Source organism: Rhipicephalus microplus, chromosome 7 (genome assembly GCF_043290135.1).
Source record: "Rhipicephalus microplus isolate Deutch F79 chromosome 7, USDA_Rmic, whole genome shotgun sequence".
NCBI lineage: Eukaryota > Metazoa > Arthropoda > Arachnida > Ixodida > Ixodidae > Rhipicephalus > Rhipicephalus microplus.
Genome location: NC_134706.1, coordinates 34,170,339 through 34,188,927, shown reverse-complemented (window position 1 = coordinate 34,188,927; position 18,589 = coordinate 34,170,339). Strand labels below are relative to the sequence as shown.

General features: G+C 47.6%; 1 protein-coding gene across 1 annotated transcript in view; it reads left to right on the top strand.

Moving 5' to 3' along the window:
• The window catches only part of LOC142767146 (japanin-like-RA1), a 46,576-nt gene that overhangs the window by 8,195 nt on the left and 19,792 nt on the right, over positions 1 to 18,589 (top strand). Inside the window, exons 2-5 of the mRNA XM_075868364.1 lie at positions 1,696 to 1,775; positions 10,031 to 10,056; positions 15,495 to 15,635; positions 15,686 to 15,747. Coding sequence (XP_075724479.1) covers positions 1,721 to 1,775; positions 10,031 to 10,056; positions 15,495 to 15,635; positions 15,686 to 15,747 — 284 coding nt within the window. The 5' untranslated portion in view covers positions 1,696 to 1,720. The remainder of the gene's footprint in view (positions 1 to 1,695; positions 1,776 to 10,030; positions 10,057 to 15,494; positions 15,636 to 15,685; positions 15,748 to 18,589) is intronic.

Here is an 18,589-nt window from a genome sequence, read left to right as displayed (position 1 = left end):
CAAGACGGGGAGGTAGCAAAAAGAAATTGGGAGGACGCCGTACATCGAGCCACGCAGGCCTTCGCGTATGCCACTGACTTCAATTTGTCACTTGACGCCAAAGTGACACTGGTGAAAACCAAAGCATACGCATATGCTGTTTTATCGGGCACATTGCACTCATACGCAAACTTTTTGCGAGCCGCCTTGCGTCATCGGTTGGAGCCTTCCTATGGGACGGGAAGACACCGAAAGTTCAACAAAAGTTCCTGAAGCTCCCAAAAAGTTGTGGAGGACTCAGTCTGCCAGATGTTGCGTCATTCACAAAGGCACTTGCAGCTAAAACAGTTCACAAATTGTTTCAGTACAATGACCATCCTGGCCGTAGCTTATTGCTATATTAGACCGCAACTCTTAAGCCGCATTCACGTCGGAAAGGTACCGGGGACCTCAAGCAGAACACCCACATGCCTTTTATAAGGCAGCAGAGGGCCTCAAGCGTTCGGTTGACGGCGACGCCACCGAAAAATACTTTGCAAAGCTTGCACCACACGCATTAGCGAAATGTTAATCAGTCGCTCGATTACTGACGAGGAAAAACGGAGATGGAGGCCCAGCAAGTGGAAGAAATGGCGGAACAACCACTTACCGGAAGTAGTTAGAGAATTTGATTGGCTGCGGCGATGGGGCACGTTGCCCACTTGTCAGAGACTATTAAAGTGGGGCGTCGTTGCCAATGACTACTGCCCCAACTGCGGGAAAAGAGAAACGATCCGCCACACGATGTTTGAATGCGTAGCGGCCAAAGGCGTGTGGCACGTCGTGCGTCGTCAATTCGGAGTGTCAATTCCTTCGAGCCAACAGCGCAGAAGGGGCTTATTTGAACAACTCGCACTGTACGTCACAATGTTCGTCTTGTGGCGTCGCCACTTTATGGCCGAAGCACGGCGACGACCCCAACGAGCTGCATACCCAGCGATACAGAAGATTAGAATGATCACGGTTCGGCACCTTACCAAACAGATGGAAACTCAGGGTGAAGAAGTATTTATCAGAAGGTGGAATACACGTTTTTTTGGAGTTCGGAACGGGAATATTGAACTTCCTTTACTGCCGTTTTAACTCGGGGGTGAAAATTGCTTCTCGTCGCACGTAATATGTGAATCTGTTTCAATTGACTGCTTTTCTGCGTTTTTTTTTCACTTTGTTTTCTTGAGTGATTTGCGATCTGTTAGAGTATTGGAAGTGCTGTGTGTTACATCCTGCCTATGTTCTCTTTTTTGTACACGCCACTGAAGTGATTTTGTTACATCAGACAGTTGTACTCACCTGAAATGTTGTTACCAGTTTGCAATAAACTTCCCTGTTTCGCCCCTAAAATTAAGCCACGCGAAACACTTTATGACCAAAATAAGGCGTAAAGGTCTCTTCAATAACGTACGTACATAGTCATCGTAAATATACTGAACGCGGGTAGTAACGCGGGCGTTGAGCGCACATTGAGTCATCTATTTTGAAGGTTTTGTGTACACGCCTAAAGACGTGGCGCAGTGTAAACGATAGAAACAAAGTCAGTCATGCCAATCACCCGGTGACAAGCCACTTCACGAGTTCAAAACGCTTAATTAGGAACTTGGTATACTTTTGGATTGAGCCGACATTTTATAAAGGCTGCAAGAAATAGGGTATTCTGTGTGTATTTGCATCTTTTTTCAGAAACTCTTCCTATTTGCTGAAAAAAATGAAGCCCATATCTCACCTGCTCGCCTGTTTTGTACTTGCATTTTCTACCCCATGTAAGTAGTTTTTTCCATTCTGTTCAATATTTTTGGGCCCCTTAGGTCCTATAGGTTAGCTAAGCGCTGAAACACTGATATGTAGTGGTGAATTTACTTTTTTTAGGTAAACATACTTGACAGAGATCTGTCTGGCTGTATTAAAAGTATACCAATAAACAAGCGTACGTTGATTAGAATCATAAAACAATCTTGCGTTGAGCGGAATTCATAAAAAGACGTTCCAGTTTTAAGGCATGGCCTACTTTTGTACATCGCTTGGAATATTGAGGCTTTTGTCCATAAAAAAATCACAGCATAAACTCGGAGGGCACGATGATGAGCGGGGTGAAGCATCCGTCAGTCCGTCCGTGCGTCCGTTATTGCGTCCATCCGTCTGTGCGCCCATACGTCCATCCGTGCGTACGTCCGTTCGTGCGTTCATACGTGCGTCCATCCGTTCGTCTGTGCGTCCGTCCGTCCATACGTCAGTGCATCTAGTGAACACTTCAAGTACCACCATCTCGCCCCCTTTCATTACATATTAATCATATAGAAGTACCGATATCCAGCGGCCATTCCAAGGACTAAACGTGAGGTGGCACGGCCGGACTAGAGGAGAGGCAAGCGTGCGCTTTCTTACGGCCTGCGCTTCGGGTCTATATATAGTGCCCACCTTTCACTGACAATAGTTCGTGGCACTGCAGCCCAACCCTCGCTAAACCTTCCTAAAACAAGAGGTTACGCCCGGAAACTTTAACGTGGCAACCCTTTCTGGTCAGATTGAATTGGATAAACTTTCATTGGGTCCTCCAAAACACAGATCACTGTGTCGCGGGCCGCTCCCACGTGGGGACTGAGATGCCAAGCTCCTCAACTGCCTCGCGGGATAGTGCTCAAAGTGCGTCCGTCTGAGACTAGTTATTTAGGGGCGAAGCTCCGTGGGTCATACGTCCGCTATGTAGTAGTAGTAGTAGTAGTAGTAGTAGTAGTAGTAGTAGTAGTAGCAGTAGTAGTAGTAGTAGTAGTAGTAGTAGTAGTACGTAGCCACTTCCACGGCCAGACTAGAGGAGCTGCGCACGAGCGCACTTATTTGAATTGAGTAGGAAACCCACACACATTACTCATAAATAATAAAGATCGTTGTTTCTGTTGAAATAACTTACAGAGACGAGTAAGGGGGACTTATTCTACAAAAACATTGGCCTTGAATTTGATGCTCATTAAAAAATCAACTAGTATCAGAATGACGCACATTGAGCACTATCTGAACACAAAGGGTTGCCACAATAAACTCGGTGGGCATAACCTCCTTTCCTTTAGCAAGGTTTAGCGAGAGTTGGCCCGCAGTGCCACGAACTAGCACCCCCTTTTTCTACCCCCCCCCCCGCCCACCCCCCGAACAAGCGGCGGTGAACGGTGGGAACTAGACACGAAGCTCAGGCCGCAAGAAAGTGCGTGGTTGCCGCTGCGCTCCTCTAGTCTGGCTGTGCTACCTCTAGTTTGGTCCTTGGAATTTACGCTGGATAGCGGTACTTCTGTACGATGAATATGTGATGGAAAGATGTGATATTGCGGTACTTTGAGTGTTCACGGACGGATGGACAGAGGCACGGACGGACAGGCAAACTGCGGACGGACGGTTGGACGCAATAATGAATGCACACGGATGGACGCATGGCCGAATGTGTGGACAGACGGATGGATGGACGCACAGATGGACGGACGCATACGTACGGAGGAAAGGAAGGGCAGATGGACTGACGGAAGCTTCGCCATCACGCATCATCATGTGCTCCGTGGATATGCTGTGACTTTTAATAAGTATTAAACTTAAGGCAAATAATATTGGAGATTAAGTCAGCGATACTCGTCTCTGTAAATGATTTCAACAGAAACAACTATCTTTTTTATTTATGATTAACATGCGCGTGTTTCCTCCTCAATTCAAATGAGTGCGGGCGTGCCGCTCCTCTGGTCCGGCCGTGGAGGTGGCTACCTACTGCTACGACGCACTACTATTAGTACATACATCGCGGACGCACGACCCACTGCTTAAAGAGCTTCGCCCCTAAAAATTCTGCAGCTGCCTATTGGCCGCGAGATTGAGCAGAGTCGCCACCTCGCGGTAACTGGCCGAAGTGGCGAAGTGTGGATTGCTCCGCGCGTCGTCTGCTGACCACGTCGTGTTTCTATGTGCGCATACGTCATGCATGTTCTCGAAGTGTCGCTTGCCCGGTCGTGTCAGCGCGAATATACTGTTTCTACGTGTGCCTAAAACGACGTATGAAAGCATTTGGTCTTCCTGGGATGCTAATGCATTGTAATAAGGTAAGGCAGTGCAACTTTCCAGAGTGTTGTTTACTGCCGTCGTACCCTCCATTCACCAGAGCAATTTCAGAGTGGGTGCCGCTTTCTGTTTCAAGCACATCGCAAAATTCTCCTGGCATCCTCCCAAACTCGAGGACTAATAAATGGTCTGTGAATACAGCGTTTTATAACGATTCGGCTGTAAAAAATATACAGGCTCTAGGTCATGCACATGCGCGCTGTTGGTAGGTGCACAACCACGGTACTGTGGTTTATCGATTATGCGAGGACCCTTAGTTGTGTGCGTCATGTGTGTGAGTGTGTGGATGTATACACACAACATACGTATATGTCTATACATTCTGGGTCATGACAAAATTGATAACAAAAATTGGCAGGTCCCACGCACAGTGGGAATGGATGATATGCAAAGCCCGAATGAGAAAGGTTGATATGTCACTTTAAGATCAGCCCAACGTTACGAGGTGGAGGTAAATAATGCCGTACATGACTTCCGTGTCATGATTATCATCTTTGGATGTGTCGTTTACATTCGTAATTGATTCGCGACACGTGATCCCAAATTTAGTATAGTGGAGCTAGCGAAACGGCCACGAGCACGCTATGAGCGTGGTATGTTGTCATGTTCTCACATGTCACACCTGTCAGGAATATCGTGTTTGCATCAGTCATATATTTCGTCATTCATTGACATCACGTAACACAGAATTCGGTGTATGTGGACCTAGTAAAACGGCCGCAAGCGCCGAAATGCGTCATGCTGTATTTCCCGCCGATGCGTTACGCAGACTACACTGCGTCTCCCTCTTTTCGTGACGGAGGGACGCCGAACGCACTGAAATGCACATGCGTCAAAGCAACGAAGTGCGGCACGCGCATGCGAATGTATGGCAGGACCGGCGCCTGGCGTAGCAACGCCGGCGTGACGCGACGAAATGAACGCCGATGGCACACGCACCGCATCACGTCAAAGTGTGTTGGCACCTTGACTGTGGCGTGTAGTCATGTTCTCAAATGACACGCATCTGATGATCATCATGTTTGCACCAGTCTCATACCTTCGTCATCCATTGGCGTCACGTAACACCAAATTTGGCTTATGTGAAGCTGGCGATACGGCCGCTAGCGCATCATCAGTGTGGCATGTAGTCATGTTGTCACATGACACGCATGTCGTGATTATCATGTTTGGATGTGATATTTACCTATGTCGTCCGTTCGCGTCACGTAATACTGAGTTTAGTAGATGTGAAGCTAGCGAAACGGCCGCGAGCGCCTCATGAACGTGGCAAGTAGTCATGTTGTTACATGACACGCATGCCATGATTTTAAATGCGAACTTCAGCGACTTTGAGCGTATCTATCTATCTATCTATCTATCTATCTATCTATCTATCTATCTATCTATCTATCTATCTATCTATCTATCTATCTATCTATCTATCTATCTATCTATCTATCTATCTATCTATCTATCTATCTATCTATCTATCTATCTATCTATCTATTTATCGATCTATCTATCTATCTATCTATCTATCTATCTATCTATCTATCTATCTATCTATCTATCTATCTATCTATCCGCCTACAACTGTTAGCTCTTCTGGCCGTTTCGATAATGGTATCAATACCAAACTTGGTATAACATAACATGACTGTATGGAGAACATATTTGACTAGTCATAACATGAAAACTATGATGTGTATGTCATGAATGAAATGATTTACATTTCATGGTCCTACAGCTCTTGCGGTGGTTTCGTTCACATGGCATGTCGCAAAACTGGTATGGTATGGCATGATTGCATAGCGAACACAAGCGAAAGACCCCAATATTAATATAATGGCATACGTCTCATGTAACAACATGACTACATGCCACACTCATGATGCGGTCACGGCCGTTTCACTAGCATCACATATACCAAATTCGGTATTACAGTACGTAAATTGATGACGAAGGTATGTGACTGGTGCAAACATAATCATGAGATGCGTGTCGTGTAACAACATGACTACACGCTACGTTCATGATGCGCTCGCGGCCGTTTTGCTAACTTCACATGTACTAAACTCGGTATTACGTGACGCGAACGGACGACATAGGTAAATATCACATCCAAACTTGATAATCACGACATGCGTGTCATGTAACAACACGACTACATGCCACACTGATGATGCGCTAGCTGCCGTATCGCCAGCTTCACATAAGCCAAATTTGGTGTTACGTGACGCCAATGAATGACGAATGTATGTGACTGGGGCAAACATGATAATCGTGAGATGCGTGTCATGTGAGAACATGACTACATGCCACAGTAAAGGCGCCAATACATTTCGACGTGACGCGGTGAGTGTGTTCGCCGGCGTTCAGTTCGTCGCGTCACACCGGCGTTGCCTCACCAGGCGCTGGTCCTGCCATACACTCGCAGGTGCGCGCCGCGCTGGGTTGCTTTGAGTTCAGTTGAGTTGAGTTGAATAAACTTTATTTGCCCGATGGTTGTTGCTGTGCCCGGGGCTAGGCTGCCAGGGAAACATCGTTCGAGAAACATCTTCTGATGTCCTCGGTGATGGCCCTGGCACGTTGGACGGCCCACACCTGGTCTTCGAGGGCCTCGCTTAGAAGGGCGGCTTGCCATCGCTCAGCAAGGCGCCCCATTTCTGTGGGTCCCTCAGTTGATGCTATGCTTTCTCGTGTTCCATCTTCATCTCTTTGGCATTGTCAAAGTATATGTGCCATATCGGCCCGTTAATGCGGGCACCACGGGCAGCCAGGGGACGGTTGTAGCGTGGGCCATAGGTGGTGCGGATGGTAGGGGTTGGTGAACGTGCCCGTCTGCAGCCTTCTCAGGTCCACCGCCTGCGACCTGTCCAGGCGCACGTGGGGATGCGGAAGTTTCTTCTGGTCTTTCCTATAGTGCTCAAGCACGTCGTGGTACGTGGCAGGAAACTCTTTTCCATAGCAGTCGGCGCACCTCAGTTGTTTTGCCTCTTCTGCACCAACCATTGCCGCAACAACGGACGTGGTGGGGGTGGTAACTGCGGCAGTGCCGGTGCCTGTGGCCACCACTGTGCCTCGGCCGGTGCTTCTCCCAACCACAGAAGTGGTTACTCCCTGGGTGGCTGCGTCACGGCGGGTAAGTTGCCTCGCGACGAGGTGGGCGCGCTCGTTATCGTTGGGCGGGATGTCGGATAGTCTTTGGCTGTTGCGTTGTTGCTGCTAGTTTTACAGCTGTTGTTGATAGTTGCATTGTCCGCCATTTGAGCGGGAAACAACGTGAGGGCTTTGTCAGTAATCTTGCCTGAAGCGAAGTTCCCAGCCCTGGCGTTAGGCATGCTTGCCACCTCCTCGGACACCCATCCCTTATTATAGCTCCGAATCGCTGATTTAGAATCGCTAATAATCAGGTTGTCGTCTGCACCACTGTAGAGTACCGCTAAAGCTATGGCCATTTCTTCTGCAGCTACGAATGATGGCAGCCGTGCTGATGCCGTGACCCGAACCTTTTCTGTTGTATCCAGGACAGCCATAGAGAAAGCAGGTCCCGCCACGGCTGACCGGACTTGCTGTTGATGTTGCCGCTGTCGCTGCAGTCGTTGTTGTCGTAGCAGTAGCAGTGGAGGTAGTGTTAGCGCCCCGACTTCACCTCGCTCTTTCACGGGTAGCGGCGGGGGTTCCCAGTGTCCCCCATCGCCGCCGCCGGATGACAGTGGATACGTGGCCGTATCGACGAAGAGGACACCCTCTTCCCTTCCATGCGCCTTCAGCATTGCTGCAGCTCTGCATTTGCGTCGTTGCAAGTCGTGAACAGGGTGCATGTTCCTGGGAATGTTTTCTGTCAGTATGGCGTCCCTGACTTCAGGTAGCAATGGTTCCTTCAGTCCACGCACCTCGTGATATCGAATCCCGAGCAGGTCGAGAATGCGTCTTCCCGTTCTTGTGCCAGACAACCTCGCGAGCTGCGCGATCCTCTGCGCTTCTGCTATCTCTTCGAGGGTGTTGTGCACACCCAGCTCCAGAAGCCTACGGGTTTCCGTGTAGTGGGGTACACCCTGGGCTACCTTGAACGCTCGACGAATCGCCACGTGCAGCTTCTCGGTTTTGCTTCTGTTCCAGTCGGCATATGCGACGACATACGCTATGTGGCTCAGCGCATACGCATGTATTAACTTCGCCACGTTGTGTTCCTTTAGCCTTTTTCTTTTTTTCGCTACCCGACACACAAGGTGCGTTGCGGCGGCCACTTTTTTTGCAGTCCCGCTACCACCTCGTGGTTCGCACTATTCTCTTGCAGCCACAGGCCGAGCACTCGTAATTGGACACTGTTGGTATTTGGGGCCCCCTCCTTCGTCATGACGCTGATGCCCAAGCGACCGGCGTCCAGTACAGCTTTCGAGTAAGGTCCTTTCTTGCGTGGTCTATGCAGGAGTATTTCTGATTTTTCGGGAGAGCAGACGAGTCACGTGCCTTCGAGGTGCCGCTCCACGGCGCGGACTGCCTGCTGCGTTCTCTCTTGCATTTCACCAATGCTCGTATTCGCTGTGGTCCACACGGTCACGTCGGCTGCGTAGATCGTCTGATTGGTGCCCTCTATTGCGTCGAGACACTGCGGTAGTCCGATCAGGACGAGGTTGAAAAGCATAGGGGAGAGCACCGAGCCCTGTGGTGTACCCGCGCCCCCCATGTCAACTGTTCGTGGTGGGGCACCGTCGACCTTCACGTCACCTTGCTTTCGGTCAGAGAGCTGCTGACGTACCGATGGAACCTTGAACCAAGACCTAGTTGGCTGATCTCGTCCGAAATGGCAGCATATTTTACTGTATCGAAGACGCTTTCGAGGTTTAACCCGAGCAGGGCGTGCGCGTGTGTGCTTGGTGCGTGTTCCTTGATTTGCAGCATAGCATCCTGCGTCGACAGTCCTCCGCGGAAGCCGATGATCTGACTCGGCTAGATACCTAAGTAAGCTGGCGCAGAAGACACTCCAGAAGTGGCAGTCATCACAGTTCGCTCATCATCGACTATATTCTCTTGACGCATCTCTACGACTGCGGCTACCCTCTGGTCTTTCTAGAGAGGAAGGTACAGTTTTGTGCCGTCTGCGTCTGGGCGTAGCCTTCACCAATGCCTACTCATTTAAGATAGGGATGGCTGACAGCGTGGAGTGCAACGACTGCGCCGTTGATGAGACTATTGAACACATCTTATGTTACTGCCCGACATACACAAACGAGAGGCCTCACCTGCGCAGTGTTTTAAATCAACTGGATAGAAGTGATTTCACTGTCGAGAAAGTACTGGGATCATGGCACTGCCCATCCAATTTCCGAAAGGCAACGAAAGCACTGTTGCATTTGCTCAAAGACACCGGCCTGTTTCAATGTTTGTGGTGTGAAACTATTACGCGTCGGCCCAGTCAGGGAACTTTTCTCTTTTTCGCTATAACTTTCCTTTCCCCTCTCCCCTTCCCCAGTGCAGGGTAGCCTACCGGGGCTCAGCCCTGGTTAACCTCTCTGCCTTTCTCATTGTGTTCTCTTTCTCTCTTCGTAATTACTGAAATTACAATATTGTTACGTTGTTTTCAGCACGTGTATTGCGCCTGGAGTGAGACACCAGAGTAGAAGAAGAAAGAACGCCTTAACTCATTCCGGTTCACTTTACCTTATTCGTTCGTTCTGTTTTGTAATCTCGTGCCTCGTCCCAAACGCAGTTTACGTTCTCATCACAGTCTTTCAAACCAGCCCCACAGCACTAGCCCCTGATGTTACGTTAACAATCATGTTTCTTGTGTAATTGCGGGCAATAGCTCTGTTAGGTCACTTAGAAAACACACCTTCAGTGATAACGAAAACACCGAGGACATATTTTGTTCTATGGTGTAACTAATTTAAAACCTCTTTCTTCTGCCCGCACTCTCGTCAACCTGGGACTTGGATGAAAGCCATGACAACAAGCACCCCGAAAATGGTAAGGACTCTTTCAATTACAATAGAGAGAAGCATAAGGGTGGCTGATTTTGCAATCACGAATATGGGTGCCACCAGATGACTCTCGTATTATGCTAGATATTCTTCTAGAAATGTACAGTAGCACAGCTCAACTTTTACGCACGGAATGTGGTGAAAATCTGTTTCGTTATTCATCATCATCATCATCATCATCATTATCATCATTGTCATCATCATCAGCCTGACTATGCCCAGTGCCGGGCACAGGCCTCTCCCATAATCTGCCAATCAACCATGTCTTGTGCTTTTTGCTACCACGTTGTACCTGCGAACGTTTTCATCTCTTTGGCCCACCTAACCCTCTGTCTCCCCTTCGTGCGTTCGCCTCCTTTGGGAATCCACTCTTTTACCCTTGAAGACCTGAGGTTATCTTGCCTAAATGCCCGGCCCATGTCCATTTATTCATCTTGGTTTCAACTATGATATTCTCAACCCCGGTTTGCTCCCTGACCCACTCTGCTCTCTTTTTATCTCTTAAGGCTACACCTATCATTTTCCTTTCCATCGCTCACTGCGTCGTCCTCGATTTAAGGTGAACTCTCTTTGTGAGCCTCCAGGTTTATGCTCCATTAGTAAGTACCGGCAAGATGCAGCTGTTATATACCTTCTTCTTGAGGGTTAGTGGTAGTTTACCATTCATGGTTTGAGAACGCTTGTCGAACGTGATCCACGCCATCCTTATTCTTCTAGTTAATTCACTCTCATGGTTCGCCTCCGTGGTCACTGCTTGTCCTACGTAGAGATCCATGACTTCCAGTGACTCCCCACCTATCGCAAAGGCCTATTTTCGGCCAGGATTGGCGCACTTACTTGAGTTTCACGCATATAAATTTTAATACAAACTCTCCCTCTTTCCGTGTCCAGTTCAGTACTGAGCTGTAATTCGTCCCCTGAGTTAGTCATCAAGGCAATGCCATCAGTAAATCGTAGGGTACTAAGATACTCTCCATTAACTTTTACCTTTAACTCATCCGTAACTTTAAGCGGGAGCAAAAAAAAACTATTTCGCCTGTAGCCTATGCAAGAATTAAGCGTTGCAGTGGCTACCAATAATTTTTGTACTATTTGATAAGGTTCACCATCGCAAAACCACGACATGGTTCTGGAGGACGCCGTAGTGGAAGGCTCCTGAAATTCTGACCACTTAGGGTTCGTCAAAGTGCACATAAGGAGAGTAGAAAGGCGTCAGGAATTTTTACTTACTTGAAAAATATGGTCACCCCAATCACGGTCAGACCCCATTACTTTTGAACAGCAGCCGGGTACCTCACCAATAGTGGGCAGCGCACAAAAAGAAAACACTCAAGAGAAGGAAACACAACAAGCGCTAGTCTAACAACTAAAAATTTATTTGAAAGATTGATTCATTGATATGTGAGGTTTAACGTCCCAAAACCATGCACCATATCTATATGACAGACGCCGTAGTGGAGAGCTCCAAAAATTTTGACCACATGGGGCTCTTAACGTGCACCCATATCTGACCCACGGCGGGCCTACAGCATTTTCGCTACCATCGAAAATGCAGCCACCGAAACCGGGATTCGATCGCGCGACGTGCAGGTTTTTTGAAGGAAAGCATGCAAGGCATGGTAGCACAAGCCGAGGATGAAGAAGTGAGATTGAATAAACATGAGGTATGAGCCAGGCCCCGTCTCCCAGTCATCGTAGCGTGACACACGAGTCGACAGGATAAAGACCCGCCAACCCCTTTATCAGTCGCTCATCATCGATGCAGTTCACCACAAGACATCCTCACCATACATCGACTACGGAATCATCTCCTAGCAGCACACAGTGACCAGCACCATGACAGAACCATTGGCTGAGCTTGACATCCCCAAGTACACTGGATCTTGCGAATGACGGACCCGTACAGGACTGGTTCAACTTATTCGAGCTCCACGCCACCGCTGTATCCTGGTCGGAACGGGAGATGATCACAACCTTCACTGACTACATCTGCGGTGAAGCATTTAAGTTTTACCTCACCCTCATCTTCGAGAACGACGAATCGTGGCAAAATATACAAGAAGAGATGATTACCCGTTTTAACGACTATGACGAAGACTTTCTTATTGCCAACCATCTGGAAGCAATTACATTCGGTCGCCACAGTCAAAAACACTGCTCACGCATTGGGACACCAAGAATGAATCAGCCTTTGAAACAAGACCAATTACAGCAACCTCTCACTGAAAGGCAGCCAGATCTGTTCGCAGGAAGAGTGTACACTCCACGTCCCCGCGTTTCGCAAGTGTCCAATCGAAAACCAACCTTCACGTCATTACTTCACCGTAACACTCACGTTAGAGAGCCACCCTGTGCAGTGTATTCTCCATCTCGCACAATTCCACCACCTTCTGCTTTACCCTCGCTTGGCTCTTCAGTTGCTCACAACGCTCACTTCGCATCTCACATGCTCACTACGGTTGATATAGAGATGAGGAACTCGGAAAATACTCGGCCAGGCTCTGGCCCTTCTGTGCCGATGCATGCATCAGAACCGCTTAACTCGTTAGTTACACAAAAAGACAAACATTTCCGACTGAAATCTGACCAAGACATGCCTGCTGCGGTGTCACCATCCAGTGCACGGACACCTGAGAGTCTTAACAACCCAGGAGGCTCGGAAGCATAAAATCACACACGTTGCCGAGAGCCAGAAGTGTCCATTAGGAACGGCGTCAAAGAGCCTCCGAAGATTCTCCAGTAAATTCTAGCGCACAACCTTCATTACCCGAAAGGCAGCATACCAACCCACAGACTACTATCTGCCTACTGGACACCACATCAAGTTGCCCGGAAAATCAGTTACATAGTCGAAAACGCCTGACACCTCAGCTCTTACTGCAGCAACATCATCAATGCCAGCAAAAGCAAGCCCGAGTACAACAAAGTAACAAGGACGACGACGAACGGAAACATCTTTGAAAGAACATTCAAGGATTAAACAAAGGCGTCTACAAGCGGGTCAAGGGAAGCGACGACAAATTCAATATGTATCGCTTTAGAAAAACAAGTAATCTCATTCAAGAAGTTTTCGCGAAAAGGAACATCGTGCAAGTTTTCTCCAGAAGAGATCAAGACTCATACCCCTGTCACGCGGCCACCACAAAACTATGCTAAACTCCGTCAACGTAAATCTGCCCTAGTGAGTTCGACGGAGATGGAGTTGGGGTAGTGTCACACAGCAATGACAAGGTTGTTATAGTTGTCGCGATGGGGCTCTGCTGGCACTGTTGATTTTCGCAGAACTACCCCACTTGCATCTCTACTTAATTTTTAAGGGGAAGTCTTCGTTATGCGGCTTAAAAACACAAAGTTAAGTAGGTCTGAAGCAAAAATAGCAATAAACTTATTTTAAATGAAAATGCATTCGCTAAATGTAGCGCTGTTGGCAGCGATGCTGGACACCTTGTGCCTAACGCAATTTTACGACCGCGCCGTGCCCGACGACTAGTTGTTTTTCTAGCCCGCAAGTTACCCTTGAATTAGATCGAGTCGCATCACCCCTGCAGCCGTCTTAGCAGGTACCGATGATGCAACGCTGTCAGTCCTTCATCCCACGAGCAAACGCAAGCACGGCGACGACAACAACCACACGCACGGACGAAACATTTTTCATTGGCAGCGCCCGACAAGCGAGGCACGGTCTGGAGGGCATTGGTGTGGAGAGTATCTACACCTTGTTGGACGTATATATATATATGTAAATAAACACCCGTTATGAATGAGTACTTTAACAAAAGAACGTTTATTAATGCCAAAATGTATTATTGTTCTCACTGCGGCAACTTAGTGCTGAAAATATTCTTCTGACCTGCATATACTGGGGACGAGAGTACCTCGTTAATCTGCGAAGGGAGATCGTCGAACGTCCTTTGCGAAATGCTCTGTTTACCTTCGTTTACGTAAGGGTGGCCGTGTGACACGCGCCGCATCTCCCTTGTCATAAGGACGAGGGAGTTAAACAATGTTCGCGGGTGCCCGTGTGTCAGGGGTATTAGTCTACAATCAAAGCTGTTGAAACAACAGGACACAAAGTGACGACGAAGGCGCGAAACCCCACCCTGTACTCCGGAAAGACGCAAAAATCATCGCATCAGTCTTCGTCAACAAACAAGCAGACGGGTGGCACTGCATGTGTACCAATCAAGGCAAACAGCACGACGCCTACGCAAATCGTGCTGCTGGTGCTCCAAAGATTTCACACCACGTACATTCCTCGCAAGAATACAAGCTGTTTCATCATCTGCAGTTTCCTCGTTCAAGGTGTACTTGTGTTTTCCAGTACGCAACAGTCAACATCGCCCACCATAATTGTTATAGAATTCAGCAGACTGCTCCCTCGGCCTTGAAGACTTAGTGTGATTATTTAACTCCCTCGGGACGTGAAAATGTGAATTTAGGCATTATTTTGCTTAATCTCTTCTTCAATTTGTTGTAGTTTGTTACCGGTGCCATCTTTCGGGGGCATGGGGAAACATGTTACGTATAAAGGCATGGTAGGAGAAGCCGAGGATGAAGAAGTGAGATGGAATAAACATGGGGTATGAGCCAGGCATATATATATATATATATATATATATATATATATATATATATATATATATATATATATATATATATATATCCAATTGCTTTTTCTTGTGTGTTTTCTTTTTGTGCGCTGCCCACTATGGATTAGCTCCAACTCGCCCGCCTTTGGTACCACCGATTACTTAACCGCTGGACCCCCGCGGCGGGTGGTCTCTGAGTTTCATGCCTAATATAGAAATAAAGTTGACATTACGATTTTGTAGAGTGATCGCCGGAAGAAACAGATGAGCACCATACACCACAGGCGCATGTATAGTGTGATGCGCTTGCGCAAGCTAGATTACTTGCGACTTTCGAAAAAAAAAAGTTATGTCTGTGACGCGCCTTCATTCAAATTCCATCTCTTCCTTGTCTTAGAAATTTTCATTCTGATGTGGCACAGTCGTTACATTTCCTATAAAATTGGTTTCAAGGCACTTCCAAAATGTCAAAATCAGACGATGAATGCCTGAAATTAGACGCAAATAGTGTGATCTATAAAAAAATTGTCACACAATGAAACCTTTTTTTTCATGAACTGCACTAAAATCAACTATGAAAAAATGCAATAATCAAATCTTGTTCAATTTTTTGTTTCGGTGTCCTTTTAGCTGCGGCAAAGTACTTATCTTTAAACGTAGGTATTGGGGCGATAGCTGCAGGTAACTGTGTCCTGAGATATCTTTTTAAAAAAGCCTACGTTGCTCCTGAAAAACAAAGAACACTATTTAATAAAGCTTTTTTTTTTCTGCGAGAATATTTCCCTCTTGCCAGCATCATTTTACAGTATCTAAGGACGTGAAATTTCTTTTCCAGCCCGCAATCGACACAAAGGTTCTTTATCTTGCCGGATATTCAAAGTCACTGTACATAGATAACGTCCAGTGCGTCCTATCAAGAATCATCGGCCATAAAGACGGCTGGGTGATGAGAAGTTTGATATACGTGTTTGCCGTTGTGAGTATCACTTTCATCTTTAACGGATGGCTCTTACCCCCGCATTCTAGAACGCCCATTCACTCAACGCTCCACCTTCACTTGAGGAAGCCGATGGGAGCATCATCTCCAGGCAGGGAAAGTCACTGCATATCAGTGATAATTTGCTGCTATTGTTGAGTAGCGCAGTGTCATTTTGAGCCCAGCAGCGGTGCAGTGCACAACTCTGTCGGTGAAGGGTGAAAGTCGAGTCGAGGAGCGTTCATCAAGAAGCGTTGAACAGATCTGGAAACGTTTTAAAGAAATTGTAGGTTACTGTTCAGACAACTTCATACGCACTCGCGTTAAAAAGACAAAACGAAGAAATCCATGGATAAGTAGGAAAATAATTCACATGAAGCGTAAACTAAAGAGACTGCGCAGAACTCTTAGGGCCTCGACCGAAATTTCTTGTGCTGAAAAAAAAAAACTTGAAAGCTGAGATAGTGCAATCCAAGAAACATTTTTTTCAATAACACACCCACTAACCTTTCAACGAACTCACCACGTAAGTTTTGGCTGTTTTTTAAGGAAGCGAATGAGGGAATTGATCTTATCGTAGATTGAAAAAAAGTAATCACAGAAAAGTCAGATATAGCTGAAAGACAATCAATTTTTTTCAATCGGTTTTCTGTAAGGATCAGGGCGACAACGAGGAAATTGAATCGGGTACTACAGTGACACTTGAGGAAGATGATATAAATATTAACTGAGAAGGTACATTCAATCAACTACTTCTTTTAAATACCAAAACGTCATGTGGACCTGACGGTATATCAAATCAATTTTTGAGACGATTTGTGGAGTGTCTGCCATACTACCTAGTGATTATTTTCGAGAAATTTTTAAAGTGCCACTCGTTACCTCAAGATTGGCGTAGAGTAATTGTTGTTCCAATTTTTAAAAGTGGTGATAGAACAACATTGAACAACTATAGGCCTGTCTTACTCAAGTCGGTACGTTGTAAAATATTTGAACATATGGTGGCAAAAATACTTGGCAATTTTTAGAACAAAATGAATTATTATGCCCCTTTCATCATGGATTTCGCGGTGGCCTTTCAACAGTCACACTACTGGTTGAAACTATACATGAATTGTGTATAGCTGTAGACGCCTGTATGCAAATCGATGTTATATGTGTAAAGGGGGTTTATTGAAGGACTCAGCAAGCGGGTGGTAGCTCTAAAGGAAGGCAGGCGAACCCAGATGACGGTGCTTGATCGCCGATCTCGTGCCTTTTTTCTTGTGCTGATGATAGCTGACCTGATGGTATCAACGTCTTTCTTGTTCACTACAGTTACCCCCGGCGAAAAAGTTGAAGCCATCCTGGCGATCTAACACGTGAGGACAAGCGGGTCAAAGTACGGCTTCAGACGGTTTACGTGAACGATATCACGTCCACGCCGACGACGGTCGCTCGGTGGCGTGAGGGGTTCAATGGCGTAGTTCACGGGTGAAGTACGCTCGACCACGCGGTAGAGACCATGATAATTGGAGAGTAGCTTGGGTGATACACCAGCGGCGCAGGGCGGTACGTGAAGCCATACAGGTGCTCCAGGAACGAACGTTGGTGCAGAACGATAGTCATCGTCACGGATCTCCTTCTGGCGCTGTTGGTCGGATGTAGTAAGCCGCTTGGCTAGCTTGCGGCACTCTTCTGCGTAACGAGCGGCTTCCGAGACAGGCTTGTATTCGGAGGGATCTGGCGAGTATGGCAGTAAAGTGTCGATGGTGTGTGATGGTTCGCGACCGTACAGGAGAAAAAATGGGGAAAACCCGGTAGTGACTTGCGTAGCGGTGTTATACGCGTATGTAACAAATGGGAGAACGAGGTCCCAGTTTGTTTGATCAGAAGCGACATGCGTAGCGAGAATGTCCCCCAGAGTACGATTAAACCGCTCAGTCAAGCCGTTCGTCTGTGGGTGGTAGGCTGTACTCTTCCGGTGAACCATATGGCACTGTCGAAGAATTGCTTGTATTACATCGGAGAGGAAAACACGCCCTCGGTCACTGAGGAGTTCTCGAGGAGGACCATGACGAAGCACAAAGCGATTGAGTATGAAAGTTACGACGTCTTGTGCTGCAGCTGTGGGGAGAGCAGCAGTTTTAGCGTACCGTGTTAGATGATCCACTGCCACGATAGCCCATCGGTTGCCTGCCGTTGTTAATGGTAGTGGTCCGTAGAGGTCAATTCCTATTCGGTCGAATGGACGGTCTGGGCATGGAAGTGGCTGCAATGAACCTGTTCCAGGATGTGGCGGGCTTTTCCGCCGCTGACATTCGTGGCAGCCGCGAATGAACTGGCGGACGAAGGTAAACATTCCGCGCCAGTAATACCTTTTTCGTAGGCGCTCGTAGGTCTTGAAAACACCGGAGTGAGCACATTGCGGGTCGGAGTGAAACGACGCGCAGATGGTAGAGCGCAGCGTTCGGGGAATGACTAGTAGCCATTTCCTACCATCTGCTGAATAGTTGCGCCGGTACAAAAGGCCATCCCGAATACTGAAATGCGGAGCCTGGCGGCGCAGGGTTCGAGTGGTTGGAAGTGTCGGTGCCTCGGATAACGCGTCAAGAAGCGAAGCGATCCATGGGTCATTGCGTTGTGCAGAAGAGATGGTGTCCTCGTCAAGCGCTGACAACGTGTTGTCCGAGGAAACAGATGCGATGCCCGGGGATAGGGGAGATCGTGACAGTGCATCAGCATCGGCATGCTTGTGGCCGGAACGATATACCACGCGAATGTCATATTCTTGAAGCCGAAGAGCCCAACGGGCAAGACGACCCGATGGGTCCTTAAGCGAAGATAACCAGCATAATGCGTGGTGGTCCGTTACTACATCAAAAGCACGGCCATAAAGGTATGGGTGGAACTTGACAAGCGCCCAAACGATCGCCAAGCATTTCTTCTCGGTGACGCTGTAGTTTGATTCAGCC